Here is a 23,723-nt window from a genome sequence, read left to right on the forward strand (position 1 = left end):
GGCGACAGTCAGCCATGTATAATAATAAAAAAGGATGTTATTGAAAATTTGAATAGTGACATACAGTAACACAGTGGTTCTCAAACGTCTTTGTGCCAAGGACCCCCGAATTGATAATGTATTTGGCCGCGGACCCCCACCTGAAAATATGTTGTGCCAGGGACCACCAGAAGCAAAGATTTGAGTTCAAAATGTTCGCCTTAAAAAAAAATATATATATATATTTAAAGACTTGCACACATTTTTGAGATTTTTCAATAATAGCAGATCTATAAGCTCATAGCGCGGCACTCGGCGCCGCGCTATGAGCTTGTAGATCTGCTATTTTTGAATAGCCAGAGTATAAAACATGGATAAAGGGGTTAAAATGATTGTGACGCTTTATTGACTAATTTTGCTGGGGACCCCCTGGTACCCCCGCCAAGGACCCCTGGGGGTTCCCGGACCCCACTTTGAGAACCAATGCAGTAACAAACCAAAGGATGGTGCGTTAATTAGTTGTTTGGATGCCATGTTTAGCTAAATAATCAGGGTTGGACTTGAGTCTTCATTGGCTGTCAAACAGGCCAGGCTAATTACACCACAGAGCCCCCACTCTGAATACACACTTGGGGAGCTTTGACCCCCCCGGCAGCAACCATCCATCTCCATCCATCTCCATCCATCTCCATCCATCTCCAACTGCTTATCCAGAGTCGGGTCGCGGGGGCAACAGTTCCAGCAGAGAGTTCCACACTTCCATTTACCCGGGCCACACAGTAACTAGTGGAGTGTTTCCAATTTTCAATACTTTACTCAGAGGCACATTTTTACATCTCAGAGGCAAATTCTGTAGTTTTACTCCAGTACAATTATTTGAAAATGTTAATTACTAGTTACTTTGTAGATTTAGATTATTATTATCACTAACCACTTCAGCCCAATATACTTTGGCTATTTGAAAATAGACAATCTACAAGCTCACAAGCGAGCTCGTCGATCTGCTATTTTCAAGGGATTTTATACATTTGGAAACTTGCAAAATGGGACATTCTGCATAATGAGTGTTGAGTACTTTTACTTTTGTTACTCTAAGTATATTTTGTTAATTTACTCCAGACTTTTATACTAGAATATTTCTACATGGTGGTATTGATACTTTAACTCAAGTAAAACATTTTGAGTACTTCTTCCACCACTTCAGCCACTTCATCCTGGGGGATCCCGAGGCGCTCCAAGGCTCCAAGGTTATATAATCCCCCATCTGGTCCTTGGTCTGCCCCGGGGCCAACTCCCAGTGGGACCTCCCCAGCCCGTACCACTTTAACTGGCTCCTTTCCAAGTGAAGGACTAGCGGCTCTACTCCGAGTCTCTCCCAAGTGACTGTACTTCTCACCCGATCCCTAAGGGAGCCGCCGGCTCACCCCGTCTGAGAAAACTAATTTCTGCCGCTGGTATTTTTATTATTTTGGTCACAACCCACGCTTACGAAGGTACGAATATTATGAGAAATGTAATTATTCAAGGTGTAGACAAAAGTAGATGCAGAAAGAAGGCTCTAATGACAGAAACAGCAGAAGCTACAGACCTTAGGCGACAGTCAGCCATGTATATGATAAAACAGGACAACTAGAAAATAGAATGGCGACATACTGCACAGTAACAAACCAAAGGATGGTGTGTTAATTAGAGTTGTTTGGATGCCATGTTTAGCTAAATAATCCAGGTTGAACATTGGCTGTCAAACAGGCTCAGGCTAATTACATCATAGAGCTCCCACTGAAGATAAACCCTGTGGGGAGCTTTGACCCTCAGGCTGCAGCAACACTTTTAAAGGGTACTCCCACAACTAATTGGCTCTTTCATGGAATTTAGGAGTGAAGAGATGAAGGTATTGGGCTTGTCGGGGGCAGTGAGGCATGCTGGGTAGAATTCCACCGACACTACAGACTGTTGGTGCTCACACAGTTTTTTGTTTAAAGATAAATATATCTATATTTTGGTAATTTCTGCTTTATTTCTGACTGCGACGGAGAGAGACAGGAAAGGCAGGAGAAAGAGGGCATTGGATTCGAACCCGGGCCAGCTGTGGGAGGGACACTTCAGAAACCCGCCTACCAGTGACATCATCGTTAGGCAGATTTTTTTTTTCCCAACAAGATTCAACTTTTTTATTTTGAATTTTTTAATGTGAGAACATTGGCTTCCATTATAGCATGCTAACATTCCAGGAATAGAAAGCCTGCAGTTTCCTGAAAGCCTGCTTGGACTCCATTGATGATGTCACTGGTAGGCAGGTTTCTGAACTGTCAACAGCCCTCCTCTGAGACAAAAATGTTACCATATTATAAAGAGCATTAGTGAGGACTATTATATAATTATATAGAGACCTATCTCTATATAGAATTATATAGAGATAGGTCCTTTAAGCCTGTAAGGTGTGCTGGGCTGGGCACAACACTTGAAAGCAGACTTTCCAAACTCAGTGGAGACACGCGGAATCTCAAGCATCAAACAGTCCTGAGAGTGTCTATTTCTAGCCTGGTAAACCATCGCGGTCGCATGAATTAACATCATGTGTCTTCTGTCTTCTGCAGAAGACACATGCAAAAGAGAATTTAAATGATAAGGTAAACTTTATAAATAAATAAAAACCAACACTGATCGGTCCTAGTCGCAAGGGAGGGTCAACCGACCTTATTATACAGTCTGCAGTGATGGGTGTCAGCTGTCGCCTGTTATACATTTGAGTCCAAAGTTTTAAGTAGCTGATTCTTTTCTGTATATAATGTCCACACGCACGCACACGCACACACACACACACACGCACACGCACACACACGATCACGCAGTACACCTCAACACACACTGGCACATGTCACTTTGCATATTACGACTGCACATACAAACACAATGCACTCATACATAAATATACATGCAAATAGATACGCATACACGCAGTGCACACATTCACATAATGGATAATATTTAGAAGTAGGAGCCGTGCACACAACACCTTCAAGCACCTCACAGTTTGCTATAATGGAAACATAAGTAACAAAAAAAAAGAATATTACGAAATAAAGTTAAAGTACAGGTCGAACGCAGGTATCCTCCTATAATTCTACAAACCTCTGTGGTGGTGAGGCCAAAATGTGTTCTGCCCGGTTCTCCTCAGTGGCTGGAGCAATTGATCTGAATTTGCACACAGCCATTGATCATTACCACGCGCACGGAACAGCGAAAATGTGAAAAAAAAAAAAATATATATATATATATATTTTTTGTGCCCCCTGATGCCCAGGTGCCCCTGGGCACGTGCCCAAAGTGCCCATATGGTAGATCCGGCCCTGCTGCCCAGCTGTGGGATGGCCCCGCGAGCTATGGGACGAACTGCCTCCCGGGTTGCCAGATCATGTGCGCATATCCCCCACGGGTATGACTAATATTAGATAATTTAGCAGCAATGGGGAATGTGCAAGGAGCAGAACGCATGCACATCAAATATGAACGTTTTGCAATTAACATTTTGAGCAGCCGCTATAGGGAATTCTTACACATAGAATGCTGTTTTTGTTTTATTTAGTTTTTAGATTTTGTTGTTGTTTTGTTGTTATGCCCTTGTCCTCATTCCACGCTCTGACAGCCTCAGGGAAAACAAAAAAACTACTTTCGGAGCCTTGAGCTATTTCTCTTAAGCTTCTTATTACTATGCTGCTATTCTTAATTATATCTTTGCTACAATGATGAGGAAACAAAAACTAATAATTGTACCCTTGCATTTGTATATGCAACGTAACAATGCAAATCTTGAATCTTGAGCCCCTGAGACTGTGTCTTTTGAACGGATCAAGTCGCTGTGACATACATATAAAAATAAGCAAATTAATTCAGTGACCGAAACAAAATCCTATTCTAAGAAGTGAGAGAGAGCACCCCTTGCCCCCTTGCCCCACCTACACCCCTGTGGATGTGAGCAGTGTTGTAGTCATTTACCAAACAACATTGTCTTCCTTGGGCAATAAATCAAACAGCCAGACATCCTATCTCGGCTCCGCAGGGCGTCTAGCTCCCTCAACCAGCTAATTATCCCTCAGCTAGTTCTATTGTTGTTGGATCGTATTGTTATGTTCATTCCTTTGTTATTAAATATGCTTTCATTCCAAGCTCTGGAGACATGATGACTGTTTTCAGGCAAAGCAATGTCAGTTAATTTAGACGTTTTCTTTTTTTTTACTTGGAGAAATGATTTTGCAAGGAGCTGGTTATGTCCTGTCCTGTCCTGTCCTGTCATGAGAAACCTTGTGCCCAACTGTATGAGTTTATTCTGCGTCTGTCCTGTATTTGTACAAAGTCATATTTTACATGCAATCTAATCGTTGTTAGAACACTTTCAACCTGCCGTGCCTGTTGTTGGACACGTCATTATATGCCCAAAAATTTCAAGAATGTCCAAATATTTTAACATTTTCTAAAGGTTCAAAGATAAACAAAAATTCTAAAGCAAAAATAGTCACGTCTCATCGTTATTTCCGCTATTCGTCATAAAACAAAGTACAGGCCTTATGTGGTAACAGTATTCCAGGTCCGTTTAACACATTCCATGCCAGACGTTAATCTCATAATGTACTCACCAGTGCCAACGTGTTATTGTTGTTTTTTTGTTTTTTTCACGTCGCCATAGATCTTGTTAAAATCCTTAAGATTGAGCTGTGCACTGTCTGTATACATCGGCGACATCTCACTGAATCTACCAGTGAAAACCACATGTCAAACGGAGCTCCATGGTTGTAGTTAGAAGGGTTTACGTTAAACAGTGATATGCGAGGAGAAAAAACTACAGGAAGAGAATTGAGTTTCAGTTTCGTCATTAGAACGAGGGCCGACGTGATCGGCAAAACCGGATCCCAAATAATTCTGTTTCCGGTCGTCAAACCGGAACCGGAAATGGATCAAAAAATTCCGAAAGTGCACCTGGGGTTTAATCAACGCGAACCGGCGGTTCGCGTTGATTAAACCGCTGCGGCTTTAAATAGGTTCGCGTAGATCTACGCGATTGGCATTCAATGTGTTAAGAGTATTATTACAGTACAAAATCTAATACTGTTTACCATTTCTTGCATCTCTTGCAACAGTCTATACAGTATTTTGTATTATTTTCCAGAAGAATTCGAACACCAGCAGATGAAGCCGACATGCAGTGCTATAGTATATGAGAACGCATGTGGGGACATGCTACTCTGTATAGACACCATGCCGTCTGGGGTCTGCATGAGTAGTCTCAGTTGCCATGGTAACACATGGAATATTCAGGCATATTCATGACTAAGTTATGAATATGGAAGATAAGCAACCAACACTCAAGGAGAAATTAATTGTTTTTTTGGTCTTGAGTAACAATGACTTCAGTTTTTGATTGCCAGGTATTATCATCCAAATCATCCTCAGAGTGCCAGCGTTTCTACCGTGTCTTGGCGATGTTTAGACGGCTGCAGAAGCCACAATGAGGACCCAGATGTAAACAAAAGGTGTCTGGGCGATGGGGTAGGGTCCCGTCTATCGACTGGAACAATAACATTTCTACCGCGATCCGCCATTTTAGAGCGATCGCCCATAATGCGTTGGACTCACATGTAGACTCCCCAAACGGCAGTGGTGGAAAAAGTACTCACACTTTTTACTTTAGTAAAAGTATCAATACTACAATATAGAAATACCCTTGTTACAAGTAAAAGTCCGGAACTCAAAATGTACTTTAGGAAAAGTACAAAAGTACTGACATTAAAGAATGTACTTAAAGTACCAAAAGTAAAAGTACTCATAATGCAGAATGTCCCATTTCAAGTTATCAAATGTTTAACAATCTTTTGAAAATAGCAGATCTAAAAGCTCACAATGTTCACATTGTGAGCTTGTAGCTATTTTCAAATGGCCGAAATGTATATAGGGCTGAAGTGGTTAATGTATGTTTTGTAATAATAATCAAAATCTACAAAGTAACTAGAAACTAAAGTTTTCAAATAATAGTAGTGGAGTAAAAGTATAATATTTGCCTCTGAGTAAAAGTATTGGAAATACTCAAGTAAAGTACAAATACCTCAAAACTGTACTTAAGTACGGTACTTAGTTACTTTACACCACTGCCAAAAAAAAAAAATGTCAAATCCGTCCCAAGAAGTGTGTGGGTGTGTGGGTGTGTGGGTGTGAACCTGTTTTTTTCTGCCTGGACAGGTCCAGTGGCCGTGTATAAACTCCAAATACAAAGTTAAGAAGAAGAACTACAAGAACTCCGGGATCGTCATTCTAAACCAGTGCAAGGTGAGTCCTCTGTCCATCTTCACTCGTCTGCTCATGTCTACTGTTTCCATGTCTACTCTCTAGGGAGAGAGTGGAGCAGAGAGGGAGAGGGGGAGGGAAGGAGAGGGGAGGGAGAGAGAGAGAGCCTATTTCACCCATGCAATAACCCGACCAATGTTGAGTACCTGCACCAGAACCCGTTGATCAGCGCTACACACACCGGCAACACAGAGCAAGCCGGTAACGAGGCGTGGAGCAGGTGTGCCATGCCATGTAATATCAAGCTTGTACAACATCAACTTTATTTAGTGTTCATATGCGGAAATGTTACATCAAAATCACATGATAGTCCAAAGCCCAGCCCACAATTACCAAATAACACACACACACACACACACACACACACACACACACACACACACACACACACACACACACACACACACACACACACACACACACACACACACACACACGCAAAAAGCAATTTAGACCGACTGTGATGAGGTTATGAGTGTGAGTTTCCTAGCGGCAGTGGCTCAGGAGGTAGAGCGGCCTTCTGGGAGCCCGGAAGGTTCCCGGTGCGTGTGGAAGAGTCCTTGAGTCAGACACTGATCCCATAACGGCCTTGCATGGTTGCCTCCACCGCCCGTCAGTGTGTGAATGTGTGCCATATTAGCATACAATGCGTAACGGCGTATCTGTGCCTGCGGCGTGTGGGATTGGGTGAAGGTGAAGTACATTGGAAAGTGTTTTTGAATGGTTGGAAAGACTATATAAATGCAGTCCATTATGTGGAAGTCCCAGCTGGATGCATGTAGGAAGCAGGGAAGTGAAGGAACACGATGGCTGCATGACATTTTAGCGGGAGGACACCCCACATGTTCGAACGTTCTGAAATTTAACCGGGCTGTCTCAGCTCTAACAGGAAGATTGATGGGAGAGAATGAATCGGAATTGATGTCAGGCCTGGAACCTCTCTGTGGTTCATTAATAATAATAATGGTTATGAATTGTTATTTTTGACAGTGACCTTCCAGAGCTATACAGGATGCTCCACAGAAATAGGTGCGCTCAGCAGAGGGCCAACCTCCGCCAGGAGGCATGCCCTAATAATAGTGATGCTGGCTGTGAAATTAACACCTAGAGCTGGGGGTGTCAAACTCATTATATTATGTCATGGGCCAGAACGGGGGAAAAATGTGACTTCATGGACGGACCTATTGTGCACGTGTGAACGTGTGGGAACACACACTTTCTTCCTCCCAACCTGCTGCCATATGTGGCAACGACAGATTTAAAACAACACATAGATCTTTCATGTATAGAAAATATTTGTAAATGTATAGAAATTGTCATCTCATTGAGTGTGTGTGTGTGTGTGTGTGTGTGTATGTGTGTGTGTGTGTGTGTGTGTACGGGCGTGAGGGCGGGCGTGTGGATGTGCGTGCGTGCGTGCGTGCGTGCGTGCGTGCGTGCGTGCGTGCGTGCGTGCGTGCGTGCGTGCGTGCGTGCGTGCGTGCGTGCGTGCGTGCGTGCGTGCGTGCGTGAGAGAGAGAACGACAGAGAGAGAGAGAGAGTTGAGTTATGTTATGTTATGTTATGTTATGTTATGTTATGTTATGTTATGTTATGTTATGTTGTGAGTTTTGTAACTTTAGAAATTTTGACAACAACTGATTAGACAGGATTACACAACTTCAGCATGCTCTTCTGGTTTGCCACATGCACCGACTACAGAGAGGGGAGGTTTAACTTGGTTGACTACAGAGAGGGGAAGTTTAACTTGGTTGACTACAGAGAGGGGAAGTTTAACTAGGTTGCTCTCGGGATAATTGGACAGACGGGGGAGTCGTGCACAGCGGGTAGGCCTAGATAACTACCGTCAATCATTCAGGTTGTGTTTAGGATCAGATATACTGTAGTGTAAGTGGATATTCAGGTGTTGTTTCAGATCAGATACTGTAGATAGATAGGTGATGTTTAGAATCAGATTGGTAAAATTTAGGTGGTGTTTAATCAGATGGATATTCAGGTGGATATTCAGGTGGATATTCAGGTGGATATTCAGGTGGATATTCAGGTGGATATTCAGGTGTCTGGATCATATAGAGGACACACAGGCTGGTGTTGGGATCATATAGGATGTACATGGAAAACTGGCGGCCCGGGGGCCACATGCGGCCCCCACCTTCACTTAATGCGGCCCGCAGGTTAATATCAGTATACTATATATATATACTATATATATTATTGATTTCAGCTGTTACAATTCCAAACATGCAAACATGACCCGCTTTAATTACTTCAGTCTATATTAGTAGCATAATGACTAGTATTACAATTCTATTGTATTTTTTATGTCCAATATATTTGTATTTAAGTTCATAAAGTTAACATAAGTATAACTAAATGCATTTGAAATTAAATAAAAATGTAACTTTTTAGGATTCCAATGCAAAAATAGCAAAAATAGCCGATCTAGAAGCTCAAAACGCGTCGCGCTGCGACGCGTTTTGAGCTTGATTGGCTATTTTTGCTACTTTTGTGTGATGTAGAATGGCGAAGTACGGCATTAAATTACGCAAAAAGTAAAAAATACGGAGATAAGAGGTGTCTGCACGACAATAGGCCTATATGCAATGTGGCCCTCTGGAGTGAGTGTGGAAATATAGTGGCCCTCTCCATCATCAAAGTTGCCCACCCCTGATATAGGAGGACATGGAGGCAGGTGTTTGGACACACCAGCCTGTGTGCTGGTGTTTGGATCATACAGAGGATACACAGGCTGGTGTTTGGATCATATAGAGGATACACAGACTGGTGTTTGGATCATATAGACTAGAGGATACACAGGCTGGTGTTTGGATCATATAGAGGATACACAGGCTGGTGTTTGGATCATACAGAGGATACACAGGCTGGTGTTTGGATCATACAGAGGATACACAGGCTGGTGTTTGGATCATATAGAGGATACACAGGCTGGTGTTTGGATCAGATAGAGGATACACAGGCTGATGTTTGGATCATATAGAGGATACACAGGCTGGTGTTTGGATCAGATAGAGGATACGCTCGATAAGCTGAGGGCGATTGGTTTTGATTGCACATCACTAAATTGGATGAGATCTTACTTGGAGGGAAGAGAACAAGTGGTTGACATCAACGGAACCATGTCCTCATCCCTCCCGGTGAGGAGGGATGAGGGTTCCTCAAGGCAGCATTCTAGGGCCGTTACTGTTCCTACTATACATTAACGACATGAATACTGCCTGTAACTGCAAACTGTTCCTGTTCGCTGATGACTCGGCACTCCTGACCTCGGGTGAGGACAAGATGCAAGTTGAGGAAGCTCTCAGCTCCGAACTTTCCAAAATCTGTACCTGGCTTACCGATAACAAACTGTCACTACACCTTGGGAATACTGAATCCATTCTCTTTGGGACCAAACATTCCCTCAGTAAGATGAAGGTTAATGACTTCAAGGTCAAAGTCGATGACACAATCATCTCTAGCAAAGAAGAGATTACCTATTTGGGATGTATTCTTGACAAATACCTCACAGGAGAAAGCATGGCAACAAAGGTGGTCAAAGGAGTAAACCAGAGAACCAGATTTATGGGCAGAGTTTCCCCTTTTGTCAACCCTCAGGCCCTCAGGACCCTCTCAGGGGCCCTGATTCAGCCCCTTTCTGACTATGCTTGCTACTCTTGGTACTCCAACACCTCAGTGTCACTGAAGACCAAGCTTCAAACCTCCCAAAAACAAACTGATTCGACTACTTCAACAATCTGGTACCACCCACCCATAAAACAAACATGGACAAATTCTCCTTTTACACCACGGCCACCGAGGTATGGAATAGCCTAACCCCATCCCTCAAAAAATGCAGTTCGTTGGGCTCATTCAAAACAGTCCTAAAAACTCATCTTTCTGGAGGCCATAAGAGGAGGTAGTACCAGTTTCCCTGTAGACAGATGACCCCCCTCCCCCTTTTTTTTGTATATACTTTTATTTTATTTTTCATGATGCTTTTTTTGTATATAGTGGTATTTTTTTCTCTGTTTCTTATGTTGATTTGAACTGTTTGGTTGCTACTATATATGTCTATGAAATTAATTCAAGGACCCCAACGGAAACAAGTCCGCAAGTACTTTCTTGGTCAGACCTTTTAGACAAAAGTATTATAAATGTAACTGTGCTGTTTTACATTCTTTTGCCTAATAAAAAATTCAATCAATCATCAATACACAGGCTGGTGTTTGGATCAGATTGGTGGATATCCAGGCGGTAGCTTGGCAGAGGGAAACGGGAGTGAAAAGGCTGGCAGCTTGGCAGAATGGCAAGGCAGGCAGGCAGGCAGGCGGGTATTAGAATAACTGGCAGGCAGGCAAGCAAGCAGACAACCTGGTGGAATGGACTGGCATCAGAGCTTGAACGTGGCACACTGACAACCTTGTGAATGGCCCAACAATCTGATGGGAAAACGACTGTTACTGCAGTGTGGTGGAGTTGTGTTGTGTGGAGATGACATGATGACAGCCAGGTGTGGTGATTGCAGATGATGACCATGTGTGAAGAGAGAGAGAGAGGGAGAGAGAGAGAGAGAGAGAGAGAGAGAGAGAGAGAGAGAGAGAGAGAGAGAGAGAGAGAGAGAGTTTGGACGAAAGTAACAGAATCACAGGCAACTGCCTTCTGTTTGAGAAACAGCTGTATAAGTCCCAATGTCCCATAATGCAAAGCGACGAATGTTACTGTGAAAGGGACGATGTGGGAAGAAAAAAGTGCAACAAACACAAGACAGCGGTGGGGGAACATAAACACCTTCCTAAACAATACAGCATATTTTCAATTCATTGCTTTCTCGATGCCCAAGTATTTGTTTCAACATAAACATTTTAACTTGTGTGGCTAGCATTTATAGTAATGTCAGCTGTGTCACCGAACCTAAATTCAATGCTCAACTTCATCACAATTTGCAATTACAATTTAGGCATTTAACAGACGCTCTTATCCAGGGCAACTTGAGAACAGTGTGATAATAAGAACCGTGTAGTGCTTCAAGAAACTAGGATACCGCAGGTAAACAATGAACCTATAGCATCTGTCTAAACAACATGCTATCTAAATCGCTTTCTTAAGATCACATATTTATTTACTTATATAACATTGAATGATATAATCATGTCACGTCAAGACAAATTGATTATATAAGGCACATTTAAAGGCTGACCAAAGAGACAGACCAGGAGACATTGTTAAATCACACAGAAACCACTAATCAGAAGCACAAACAAACCATAATAAAAACGTTGTGAGCTTGCCTTGTGGATCGACTACTATCGGCATAGATTTGCTGTAGAGGGAGGGGAAAAAAGGGCAGACCTACAGTATAGTACCCCATTGGGACCCCTGTCAACGGAGTATATAAGGTTTAAGTGCTTAAAGGATTCATTTGAGGGGGATGATCTGATAGGGAGGGGAATACTGTTCCACATTCTAAGCTAGTGGTTCTCAAAGTGGGGTCCAGCAAGGGACCCGCAAGGGTCCATTTGGTTCCATTTGTGGGACTATTGGTTCCATTTGTGGGACTATTTGTGGGACTATAAATTTGTGGGACTATAAATGTCCCACACCATTTGTGGGACATTTGTGGGACTATTATTATAGTTATGGGATCCTTGATATTAAACTATTAAACTATCATAACGTTATAAAACAAGTAATCCTGGTCTCTATACTGCCTCCCCCTGGTCAGCCGGGGCACCTGATGGAGAGGAAAGGAGCCGCTTGGAATAACGTGTTCCTTCCACGCGCTAGGTCCTACCGGGGAAACTCCCCCCTGTCAGGTGATAAGAAGCGGCTTGCTCGCTCCTCATGCATTGACCACAGGCATGAGCTCAGTTCGGGGCTCTCCCCAGGCTGGCAGAGGGAGAGTAGCGCCCAGGATTACAATTTAGGCCATTGGCACTGGGTGAAAAAAAAGGGTTAAAAAATATATATATATTATAAAGTTTGAGAATCACTGGTCTATAGGGCCTGTGACAGCAAAGGTGCGGCCACTCCTGAGCCTGAATTTAGTTTTCGGGACAGCTTGGAGCCCCAAGCCAGCCAACCTGGGGAACCTCGAGGTAGAAGGAGAGGTTTAAATGTCAGCGATGTAGAGGAGGTTGGACAACCCATTTACAGCGCTAGTAACCATCAGGAGACTGTTCAAATTGACTCTAAACCACACTGGCAGCCAGTGGAGAGAGGCCGGGACAGGGGTAATTATGGTCCCTCTTACTGCTACAGTACCATTCAGGAGCCTTGGCTCTTGGCATTTTTTGGACCAGTTTGCAGGCGGGACAGGGAGGAGTGATTAATCCCATTGTACAGGGAATCGCAGTAATAGATTTGGCTCTGTGTAGTGCAGTATTGAGCGAGTGAGTGATTTGGAACACAGCCCCCTGTCCTGTTTATTTCCTGTTCACAGATCATCAAGATGCATTCCTTCCTGGATTACATAATGGGAGGCTGTCAGATACAGTTTACAGTAAGTAATACGGCACGCACGCATGCACGCACACACAGAGTAACGGTATTGCTGTTTACCAGTTCATGTCTCATGATTAATGCCTGCATGATAAATACTGTATACTATTCTACCATGCACCATGGAAACCCCACTGGAGTTGGATGACTCTGAGGTGCTCTTAAGCAAAGCACTCAACCCAGTCACCAGCTTCCTGTGGTCAGCAGGAGAAGACTGGTTGTACAGGGCAGCTCCAAATGTGTGTGTGCGTGCAGACTGTACGTGCATGCGCGCGCGCGCGCGTGTGTATGTGTGTGTGTGTGTGTGTGTGTGTGTGTGTGTGTGTGTGTGTGTGTGTGTGTGTGTGTGTGTGTGTGTGTGTGTGTGTGTGTGTGTGTGTGTGTGTGTGTGTGTGTGTGTGTGTGTGTGCCTGTGGTGTGGTGTACATGTACACCTTTGAGATGTAAGCTGATCCTTTCCTCTCTCCATCGCTCCTCTTCTCCCCTCTCCCCTCCCCCTCTCCTCAACTCTCCTCTCTGCTCCCCCAGGTAGCTATAGACTTCACAGCGTCTAATGGAGACCCCAGGAACAGCTGTTCCCTTCACTACATCCATCCCTTCCAGCCCAATGAATACCTCAAAGCCCTGGTGGCTGTAGGAGAGATCTGCCAGGACTATGACAGGTCAGATATGCATCAATCACTGGAAAGCAACGTTGACGATGCGGGCCAATCACATCCTTTAACTCGTTACGGGAATTGGGAATAAAAAAGCTTTTAATAAAGGCGTACTAGAGTCACTTACACTGGACCGAAAATAAATGTCATGTGGTTCAAAATATGGCATTTATTTTGACACTTATAATTCGGAACACATCCTTTATTTATCCTTTCGCCTCCTCAGGGCACACCAGTTGTGCAATTGTCTACAAACTTTGCACAAATATGTGACAATGGTTTGAGAAGAAAGGGGGGCATTGGTAATTTGTCTGCTTTTTATAGAATATGAAAGTACATAATGATTTAAATCATTCATTGAAATCAGAAAATATATATATTTTAAGTCTGCTTATTTGAATGTAGTTAAACCTCTAACCAAGAATCTGAGTAATAGGCTCTCAAGGTTTTTCACTCTCCTGGCAGTCAGGTACGGGGTGTGAACAATGGCTTCTTAACTGCACTCCACCCCTCCCCACCCCTAACCTATTGGTGGTGATCCAGGACACATATGAGTCTTTGTGTGCGTGTGTGCGTGTGTGTGTGCGTGCGTGTGTGTGTGTGTGTGTGTGTGTGTGTGTGTGTGTGTGTGTGTGTGTGTGTGTGTGTGTGTGTGTGTGTGTGTGTGTGTGTGTGTGTGTGTGTGTGTGTGTGTGTGTGTGTGTGTGTGCGCGCGCGTGTGCGCGTGTGTGCGTGTGTGTGTGTGTGTGTGTGTAAGTCAATAAAATAAGGATATGGAAGGGTCAAAGAGAGAGAGAATCAATGACAGTGAAGATAATAGTGTCATAAGTCATTATCAGTGTAATGGCATGGCAACACAAATACACCAAATACAGGTCATACCATTGCAGGCCTGATAGTCCTGTAGCAAGTCCTCATAAAAGCCCTTAGGTTTTGAGATACCCCCACCCGAGTTAGAACAAAACACAACCATGTTTTTTTTAGAGATTGGGGTATTTCTAAAGAATAGCCCAAAAACCTAATTTTGCCCCAAAATAAAATTCCACAACAATCCATTTCATTAATGGGAGACCCTAAAGATAAGAAAAAACATGGTTGTGTTTTGTTCTAACTCGGGTGGGGGTATCTCAAAATCTGAGGGCCTCTGCTACAGGACTATGAGGTATTCTGCTGTTTTGAGGGGCAGTTGCTATCCATGGTGCTGAAGCTTAGTTATGCTATGTGGATAGATGAGTGCTGTCTCTGTCCATGGTGCTGAAGCTTAGTTAAGCTGTGTGGAATGTGGATAGATGAGTGTTATCCATGGTGCTGAAGCTTAGTTAAGTGGAAAGATGAATGCTGCAGATATAAAGCAGCGACTCTCAACCTGTAGGTTGGGGCCCACTTGTGGGCCATGGGGATATTACAAGTGGGCTCCCAAATAATTGGCAAAACACTAAAATTGTGTTGATAATATAACATTAATAATATAACATGGCATCCGGCTGATATAAAGCTGAAGCTGAAGCTAAGTAAACATAGGGCAAAGTTACATTCTATGCCTTTAATATTTATGTGAATATGACGCCCATAAAGTCCCTTTTCACATCCCATGGTGTGGTTTAATCCTCAGAAAAATCACTTCTGTTCAATAAATGCACATGTCAAGTATTTTTCAGCCCTTAAAACCTTTGCTCTATATATTTACCCTCATTTTGTATTCCATATCCTATGAGTTAAGTATTATGTTCGATCCTCCAGAATTTGGGTGATCCACAGAGAGTCCACACCTAACACACTGTGACAAAAACAACACGCCAGGACACTTCCACTCACGGTGGTGTCGGGTTACTGGGGAGCGATTGTTTTGTGTAACTCAACGTCCCTCCATACTTTCTCATTTACTAATGCTTCTCTGACTGGTGTTAGGTGTTTGACATCACACCCTGTCTGAGTTGTGTGCCCTGCTTCAAACATGTTTCAAGTGAGTGCTAATATGAAAACAAGATTTTGTCAAATTCTCTATTAATGCATAGAGGTGTAAGAAACAAACTATTCATCTATGTGACTGGTACACCCTTAACCACTTTACAACCTGGCATCCCTATTTTGGCATCCCTATTCAAATCAAACGAAAAAAACAAACATTTTCAATGTGTCACGATGCATGTTGTGTGCTTGTAGATTGGCTATTTTGGCTGTTCATCGCACGACAAAGTATAATAGGGCTTAAAGTAACGGATAGATGCATAGACTTGTGAGCTCCTTGAGCTACCGTTTTGTTCTCATGTGTTCCTGGCATCCTCGTGCCGTCATGGTGGAAGAATTTCTCTCTCTCTCTGTTGGTTGTCTCATGACTGCCGATTGGGGACACAGCTTGTGTGGTCTGATGCCATTTTAGCAGCTCATAACTGTCCCTGTGCAGTCATTTGCTCTTAAGTGCTTCGTTCCGCAACAAGGGGGATGCGGCCGAACACAGCTGCATGCTCTTTACACTCATGCTGGTACAGGCTTCTCCATCAGCTTGTCCTGGCAACAGTGACCCCCCCCCCCCCCCTCCAGTTTGAACTACAGTCTCATTCATCTTAGTGTATGGGGGCCAAGCAACAGACAGACTAGGCTCTGGGCTTGAGGATGTGTGTTATGTGTCGTAAAGTATGCTGTTGTCTTCTGGTGCTACACAGTGTAACAGCTGTTTTTTTCCCTCTTGCGTTATTTATTATGACGATTACACTCCCAGTCTGGAAACTTGCCTCTTCAGACTCCACCCTCACTCCCTAGCACTCCTCATTTCTTGTATCACTTCTTGTCACTTTTTTTTAGACGCTAGTTATAGATCTACATGTTTTAGTTATGGCCCAAACAGTGCCTAAACGTGGACATGTCCGACGCACGCACAACTTGGCATTGTTATGTTGAATTCATACCAGTATCAAACGATTCCCCTCAACAGTCGACCAGCCAGCTGGAGCATGAACAAGTCCACTACAGTGTTGATTTTGTCGACTAAAACTATGACGAAAAAATGTTTTCACTGACGAAATAAAAACTAAGCTATGATGACTAAAACTGAGACTAAATATATTGTCAATTTTGTCAACAAATAAAAACTAGACTACAGTATGATTTAAATTTTATGTTTGGTTGCGCTCGGGTGTTGTGCTCTGAAAATAGCAGATCTACAAGCTCACAACGCATCGCCCTGCGATGCGTTGTGAGCTTGTAGATCTGCTATTTTCAGCACGCAACCAAGTGTAAAATCAGGCATTACGACACCATCAAGGCACCGCCAAAATACATTTTAGTCGACTAAATCAACTGTAGATTTAGTCGACTATAATCTTATGCTATTTAGTCGACTAAAACTAGATAAAAACTAAAACATTTCAGATTACTAAAATATGACTAAAACTAAATGGAATTTTATTCAAAAGACTATGACTAAAACGAAATCAAAATGTGGTGTCAAAATCAACACTGGTCCACTAGCCACTCTAAGGGCTTTGTACTGCCGTCACAGATAACCATACAGAGCTCACTGGGTGAAGGCAGCCTGTGTGGTAGCTATGGGTGGGTGCAGTTTGGTTGAGTAATTCCGTCACGTGCTGATGTGAGAACTCAAATGCAGACAGCGACGTAGCTAGTAGTAGGATCAAAAGCCAGGACTGGTGGTTAATACAGGTGACACAGATGTACAAAGACAAGAACATTTCAGACAAACTAATAACATGTGACACAAGACAATGACTCACCAAAGACTGACTGGGGAGCAAGACTGAATACACATGAGGGATGATTACAAATGAGATACAGCTGGGGCAAACAGAAACATAGAACCAAGACAACTAGACCAGGGAATAAAATACATAAAAATACAAGACCTAAACTCTGATAATGTGCCGAGGTTCAATGAAATGTTTGTGGAGAGGAGTGACCACGGAGTGATGCTACAGAGGGACAAGGCACGCTGTGCTCTGAAGTAGGCGTGGAGTATAGGCATAATTCACTCAACACCACAGACAAAGGCTGCTGTAGGGAAAGTAGCGAATATTGATACAGTTTTGAACTAGCACTTGTTGGTGTGTTGTTATCATTATAATGATAACTTAAAAAATATATATATATATCCCACGATTTTGTAACCCTTTTTCACCCGGTGCCAATTTTCACTCCCCCCACCAGCCTAGGGAGCCCAGGGCCGAGCTCATGCCTCCTTCAATGCATGAGAGCCAACTGACCTTCTTGTCACCTGACAGGGGGGAGTTTCCCCGGTAGGACGTAGTGCGTGGAAGGAACACGTTATTCCAACCAGTTCCCTTCTCCTCCATCAGGCGCCCCGGCTGTCATGGGGGAGGCGGTATAGCGACCAGGATTACTACATGTTTTTGTGAGGGTATTAACTACCCTAGGAGACACGGGGAGAACATGCAAACTCCACACAGAGTAGGCAATGATAACTTTTTTGCCTTTTTTTTTTACCTTTAATGGGTGAGGTAAAATCCCATTGCAATACAATATCTCTTTTATGAGGGAGCCCTGTCCAGGGTAGCAGTAGTACGAAAGGTTTCAACAGGTTTACAAACATTTACATTAAAACTAAGATACTTTAACAGTGTAGCAAATGTCATAAGGCAAAAGTAATTGCACCTTATAGAAAACACATAATAAAAGCAGGAAAGCAGGTACAAAGAAATCAGACGGTAATGTTTAAAATACCAAAGCGAGATCAGCTCCTTAAGTTGCAGATCTGTCTGTAAGTGATTCCAAGCTAGCCTGGAAACCAGACAAATCTGAAAGAAAGTAGCCCTTAGCCTGGCCATGCCAGGCTAATTCCAAGCTGTAGAGCGTTGCTTGAATCAACACATATTTGTGTGAAATCACAAAGGTAGGAGGAATGCAGACCAATGATGGATTTATAAATAAGTAAGCACCAATAAGTGAATCTGTGCGAGGCCAACGTCTACCCAACTCTGGCTTACAAGGTACAATCAATGGTGTGTGACAAACCCCAGGGCCCTGTGAGGCACCGTATCTAACCACTGCAAGCATTTGGCAAGTCAGTAAGTCAGATCCCCATAATCCAGTATGGGAGGCAATGTAGCCTCTACCTGTTTTTTTTTCTTACAGACAAAGGAAAAGCAGGATTTATTTCTAAAATAAATTGTGCTTTTCCTGCAGGTGTGAAATTAATCAAAATTGAGCAGCTACAATACATGGCATATTTCTTAGCTCAAATGCATCAATCCTTTAAAAACGAGCAGTCAGAGACGAGCATCCAGTGTCTACTTATCCTGCCTTGCATGTGAGCTCTGTCTGTTAGCGGGCACAGATGCTGGCGGTGATCCGCTCAGACCACCAGAGCTCTCTCTCTGGAGCACATCCAGCTTATATACGAGTGCGTCAATCCGAACCACGGACAGTCCCAATCAGTGTTGATTTTGACAGCAGCTTTTTATTTAGTTTTAGTCATAGTCTCTTGAATTAAATTCCATTTAGTTTTAGTCATATTTGTGTCATCTGAAATGTTTTAGTTTTTGTCTAGCTTTAGTCGACTAAATTTACATTTTGATTTAGTCGACTAAAATGTATTTTGGCGGTGCCGTGATGGCGTCATAATGGCTGATTTTACACTTGGTTGCATGCTGAAAATAGCCGATCTACGAGCTTGTAGATCTGCTATTTTCAGAGCGCAACACCGGAGCGCAACCAAACATAAAATGACTTGTCTTTTAGTTCTACTGGATCCACTAGTCCCTCCCTAACATTTTAGTCTAGTTTTTATTTGTTGACGAAATTGTCTGTATATTTAGTCTTAGTTTTAGTCATCATAGCTTAGTTTGTAGTTTTTATTTAGTTTTCGTCAGTGAAAAAAGGTAGTCGACGAACATTTTTCGTCATAGTTTTAGTCGACGAAATCAACACTGCTCCCAATTTATTGCATTTTGCTAATGTTCGCATTGTAAACATTCGTCCGGCACTGCATTAGACAACTGTTTCTATTGTGTGTGACTACAGACCAGAGTTTGATCAGCAAGAGAGGGAGGGTGGACAGAGGGATAGAGATAGTATGCAATAAACAGGCCAATGCTGGATAACAAAACTTAAACCATGCCTTTCAACGCTTGCCTTGCACAATAACAGACAGGTTTATTTCAGGACAATAAGTGGAACTGCGTCTGCAAGCGTATTTTGTTTATAGCATTATGCTGATGAAAACATTTATATCAAAACTATTCTAAAAAACAAAAACAAAAACAAAAACTTCTTAGAATGTTTACATCCGCAGGGAAAGGAATTATTCTCGGAACAAGGAGAAGCTCAGTTGCAGAATTACACCATAATATTGTATAAACAGTACGGACTGAGATAGAAACAGATGGTATGCTTCAAGAATGGGATTCTCAGTGGCAGTGGCATTTAAACCGCCACCCCCCCCCCCCCCCCCCCAAAAAAAAACCCAACAACAAACAAACAAAACCCCAAAAACTGTGAAATAGATCTCAAAGTCAGCAAGCACAAAATAAACGATTCACTTTTTTAATTGGCTCACCAATAGAAAAACAACAGACCCTTCTATATGGACTGTATTTTCTTTTCATCTCGGACCATAGATAAATGTATCTACCGTATTCATTGATTATCTTATGCTCTTAGTGTGGGGACTTTGGATATTTCAAATTAATGCAATACCAAGTGTGTATGTTCATTGCCACTGTGTGTCTGTGTGTCTGTGTGTGTGTGTGTGTGTGTGTCTCTCTCTGTGTGTGTGTGTGTGTGTGTGTGTGTGTGTGTGTGTGTGTGTGTGCGTGCGTGCGTGTCTTAATAACTTTACAAAAGCGTTACAGAAGCCAAGATAATAGGAAACGACAAGCTACAAAATAGTATCTAGTGATCATTCCATACAATATGTACATCCATTCTCATATGTGTAGCCTAACCTAAAAAAAAACCTATTCTCTCTCTCTCTCTCTCTCTCTCTCTCTCTCTCTCTCTCTCTCTCTCTCTCTCTCTAGTGATAAAATGTTCCCTGCGTTTGGTTTCGGAGCACAGATCCCTCCTGACTTCAAGGTAATGTCACAATAAAAGCCTCCTGGGGTTTCAAACCAAGTCGCACATGGTCAGCGGTCACTGTGCGTGCCTGTGGATGAGTGATATGATCAGTGGGATTTAGAGAATAGATTATTGAGAGACGTTGGGAGAAGGGGGGAGTGACAGAAAGGGTGTGTGTGTGTGTGTGGGGGGGGGGGGGGGGGCGTATAGAGTACGAGGAGGAGAGATGTAGAAGAGAGAGACAGAGTCAGAAGAGGAGACGAAGAACGGTTGTGATTAGAAAGAGAAGGAGAAATGAAAGCCTGAATTATATGTCGTGCGACGATGTCGCTCAACAACAACAAAAAGATCAACAAACCTCACAACGTGTTGTGTCTCCACACGTTGTAATAGGCTATTTCTGTCGAGACAGAGTAGTCTACATGAATGAGGCATAACGTCACTGTTGGGCAGAAACCTTGTGATCTTCACCTTATATATTTCCATATTTAAACTTTTTATGTTTTTCATATATTTGTAACAGAGTGGTTCACTACCTCAGCCTCGGCCTGAAACTCTAATATCTCCCCGGAGCGAAAGGGATATCCCTTTGGCTCAGTGGTTAAGATGTTGGCTACCCATGTGGGAGACCTGGATTCGGATCCCGGGCGTTACATATTAATGCCCTACTTTGTCATACTACAGTGTCACACAAAAGTAGCATCTAATTAGTGCTATTAGTAGCACTAATAGCACATATAGAAGGTCACAAAGCGTCGCAATGCAACGCTTTGTGAGCTTGTCTATTTTTGAAAACTTCTAATAAAAGTGAAGGTTGTTAAGTCTGTCTGTGGGTTTCATAAATATTGAACCAATGAAAAGTCTTAACAAGAGCTTGTGATTTAATAATAACTATATTGGATCCATCAAAACATAGATTGTTCTTTTAAAGCGTTCGGGGTGGGGCAGTGGTAAAGTCCCTGCCCACCACCGCGGAGGTTGTGGGTTCGAATCCACCGTGGTGCGTCCGGCTTTGTTGGGTGTCTATGCGAACACAATTGGCCTGTGTTCTTATGTGCGGTGACTGTGAGACATAAATGTGTGTGGTATTAAGGTAGGTATTAATTGGCATAATGAATAAATTGGGGAGAAAAAGGGGGTTAAAACATAATTGGCCACTCTAAATAAAAATCTAAAAAAATCCACCTGACAGCGATGATAACAGAAAGGTGGGTTTGTATTTTAATTTTCATGTTTTTCCTCCGCAGGTTTCTCACGACTTCGCTGTGAATTTTAATGAGGAGAATCCAGAGTGCGCAGGTAACAAAAACAACCTCACGGATCAAACACTCTTTGATCCACTCTGCTGGTGGACGCGTGTTTGATGAGCTGCATGCGACAGCAGCACCACCACACATCTGTTGATTATCAAATATGTTTAATCAAACAATCAATCAACCAACCCACCCATAACGGTCACCCTGGATCATGCATTCAAGTTTAGATAAACAGTGATCACACTTCAGGCCGAAAAACACGGACTCTCTGTGTGCAAGAGGAGCCTCTAACATGAAAGAAGCTCAAAATGTTGTGAGGCTCTTTCACAAGTCTCTCTGCGGGGCGAGAGACAGTATATCCCGGTGACTGTACACCAGTGTTATATATTCCAGTGAATATCCAACAGTGTTATATAGTGATTGAATATTGTTATATACTCCGCTGCATATACTTTTGTTGTCATATGGGCTGTACATTTATAGGCTACATTTCAATAGCAGCATAGCCTTATATTACGATCCTAGGGCCAGGGCCGGATTAGCACTATGTGGTGCCCCAGGGCGACCTCAAGTTGAAGTGCCCCCCCCCTGCTCCCTGGGAAGGAGATATGGCTTGAGGCTGGGGGAGGTCGGCCGCGCGCAAAGCGCACGGGAGCCGAAATCGTGCACTCACGCGGAAAATTTCCGGGTTTTTTTACGGATTTTGTTGTAAAGTTAACAGCCTTCGTTAACAGTCTTTCGGGAAGGAGGCTAAATCTAAATGTTTTCCACTGCCGTGTGGATTATCAGGTGTCTGTAACAACTACAATTTCAGATCAAAGCCTTTGTTCATAAACGAAAATGAATGAAACTTTATGGAGTCACAAAGCGATCGATCGATCATCTGCCGCTTGTTTTGATATTAGATAGATTCCTAGGCGGCCAGCAACATTGTATATAGAAGCGTATCTCTGCTGTCCGGCAGGAACTCCAAAATGTTCATTTTTCAGGAAATGACAGAAACAAAACAACAAGTGGAGTTAGGAGGGTTTGTTCATCATTGATAAGAACAGCTGAATGGACCTCAAAGCTCACAATGAGGTTGGAGGTCAAAAGGGGATGGAGCATGGAGTCAGCAAAACCAGCTAACTCCACCCCGCTTTGGTGGACTTAGCTGAAGCAGACAGTTTGAGGATCCAATGGAGTTAGCTGGTTTTGTCAGAAGCGCTTTTTAATACTTTTCATTTCATTGTTTTAACTCTATAAACGCCATTGACTCGAAAACGTGTCAATTACTACTTAATCCACCCACGCCGTCGGCGCGTTTGACGCGTTGGATGCACGTTCAATGTTTAATCTCTGATTGCGCTATGCTGCTTAATATTCAATGTTATTTTCGAGTTCCACTTACTTCACCCACATCTGCATCCGGTTTCATGACCTGGGTTCCGTTTCCGGTTTTTGATTTTTCCCCCCCGGTCATTTTCGTCCAGAATAGGTAAACAAACGGTTTTTCACACGGTATATCAAACGAACGGACAGGTTCTCTTCTATAATCTATGGTCTGGGTGACGATCAGTCATCGCCGTCGTGTATCACATCCACGTCACATCCGTTTTGATGTATTTCACTGTTTAATCTCTCAAGAAGGGTGTCAGTGAGCCAACGACCTGATCAAGCTGTCATGTGCTGCTCTCTAGTGGCGGATTTGTGCTGTGTCTTTAAAATTCACTCATTATTCATTATTTTCATGAAAATTTTCAAAATATAAAAATAAAAAAACACGAAAATTGCTGGCACTGGGGGAGTACTTTATGAAAATACTCTGGCAGTCAAAGAGTTGTTAATCAACACACAGACGTAAAGGGTGTTCAATAGCACTGAATTATGGGGGAAAAAAATGCAAAAGCGGAAAAATTGAGCCGGACAGCGACGATATGTTGAATGAATCCAACAGGAGTAAATGCAGTGCTGCAGGCAGCAGCTGTCA

The 23,723-nt window shown here is 42.9% G+C and overlaps 1 protein-coding gene across 1 annotated transcript in view; it reads left to right on the top strand.

Moving 5' to 3' along the window:
* cpne4a (copine IVa) overlaps positions 1–23,723 on the top strand; it is a gene marked incomplete at its 3' end in the record, with an annotated part of 212,380 nt that overhangs the window by 147,457 nt on the left and 41,200 nt on the right. Inside the window, exons 9-13 of the mRNA XM_080427247.1 lie at positions 6,211–6,297; positions 12,755–12,814; positions 13,342–13,475; positions 20,462–20,516; positions 21,746–21,797. Coding sequence (XP_080283373.1) covers positions 6,211–6,297; positions 12,755–12,814; positions 13,342–13,475; positions 20,462–20,516; positions 21,746–21,797 — 388 coding nt within the window. The remainder of the gene's footprint in view (positions 1–6,210; positions 6,298–12,754; positions 12,815–13,341; positions 13,476–20,461; positions 20,517–21,745; positions 21,798–23,723) is intronic.

This window comes from Gymnoscopelus braueri (genome assembly GCF_963280865.1).
Source record: "Gymnoscopelus braueri genome assembly, chromosome: 4".
In the NCBI taxonomy this organism is placed as follows: Eukaryota; Metazoa; Chordata; class Actinopteri; order Myctophiformes; family Myctophidae; genus Gymnoscopelus; species Gymnoscopelus braueri.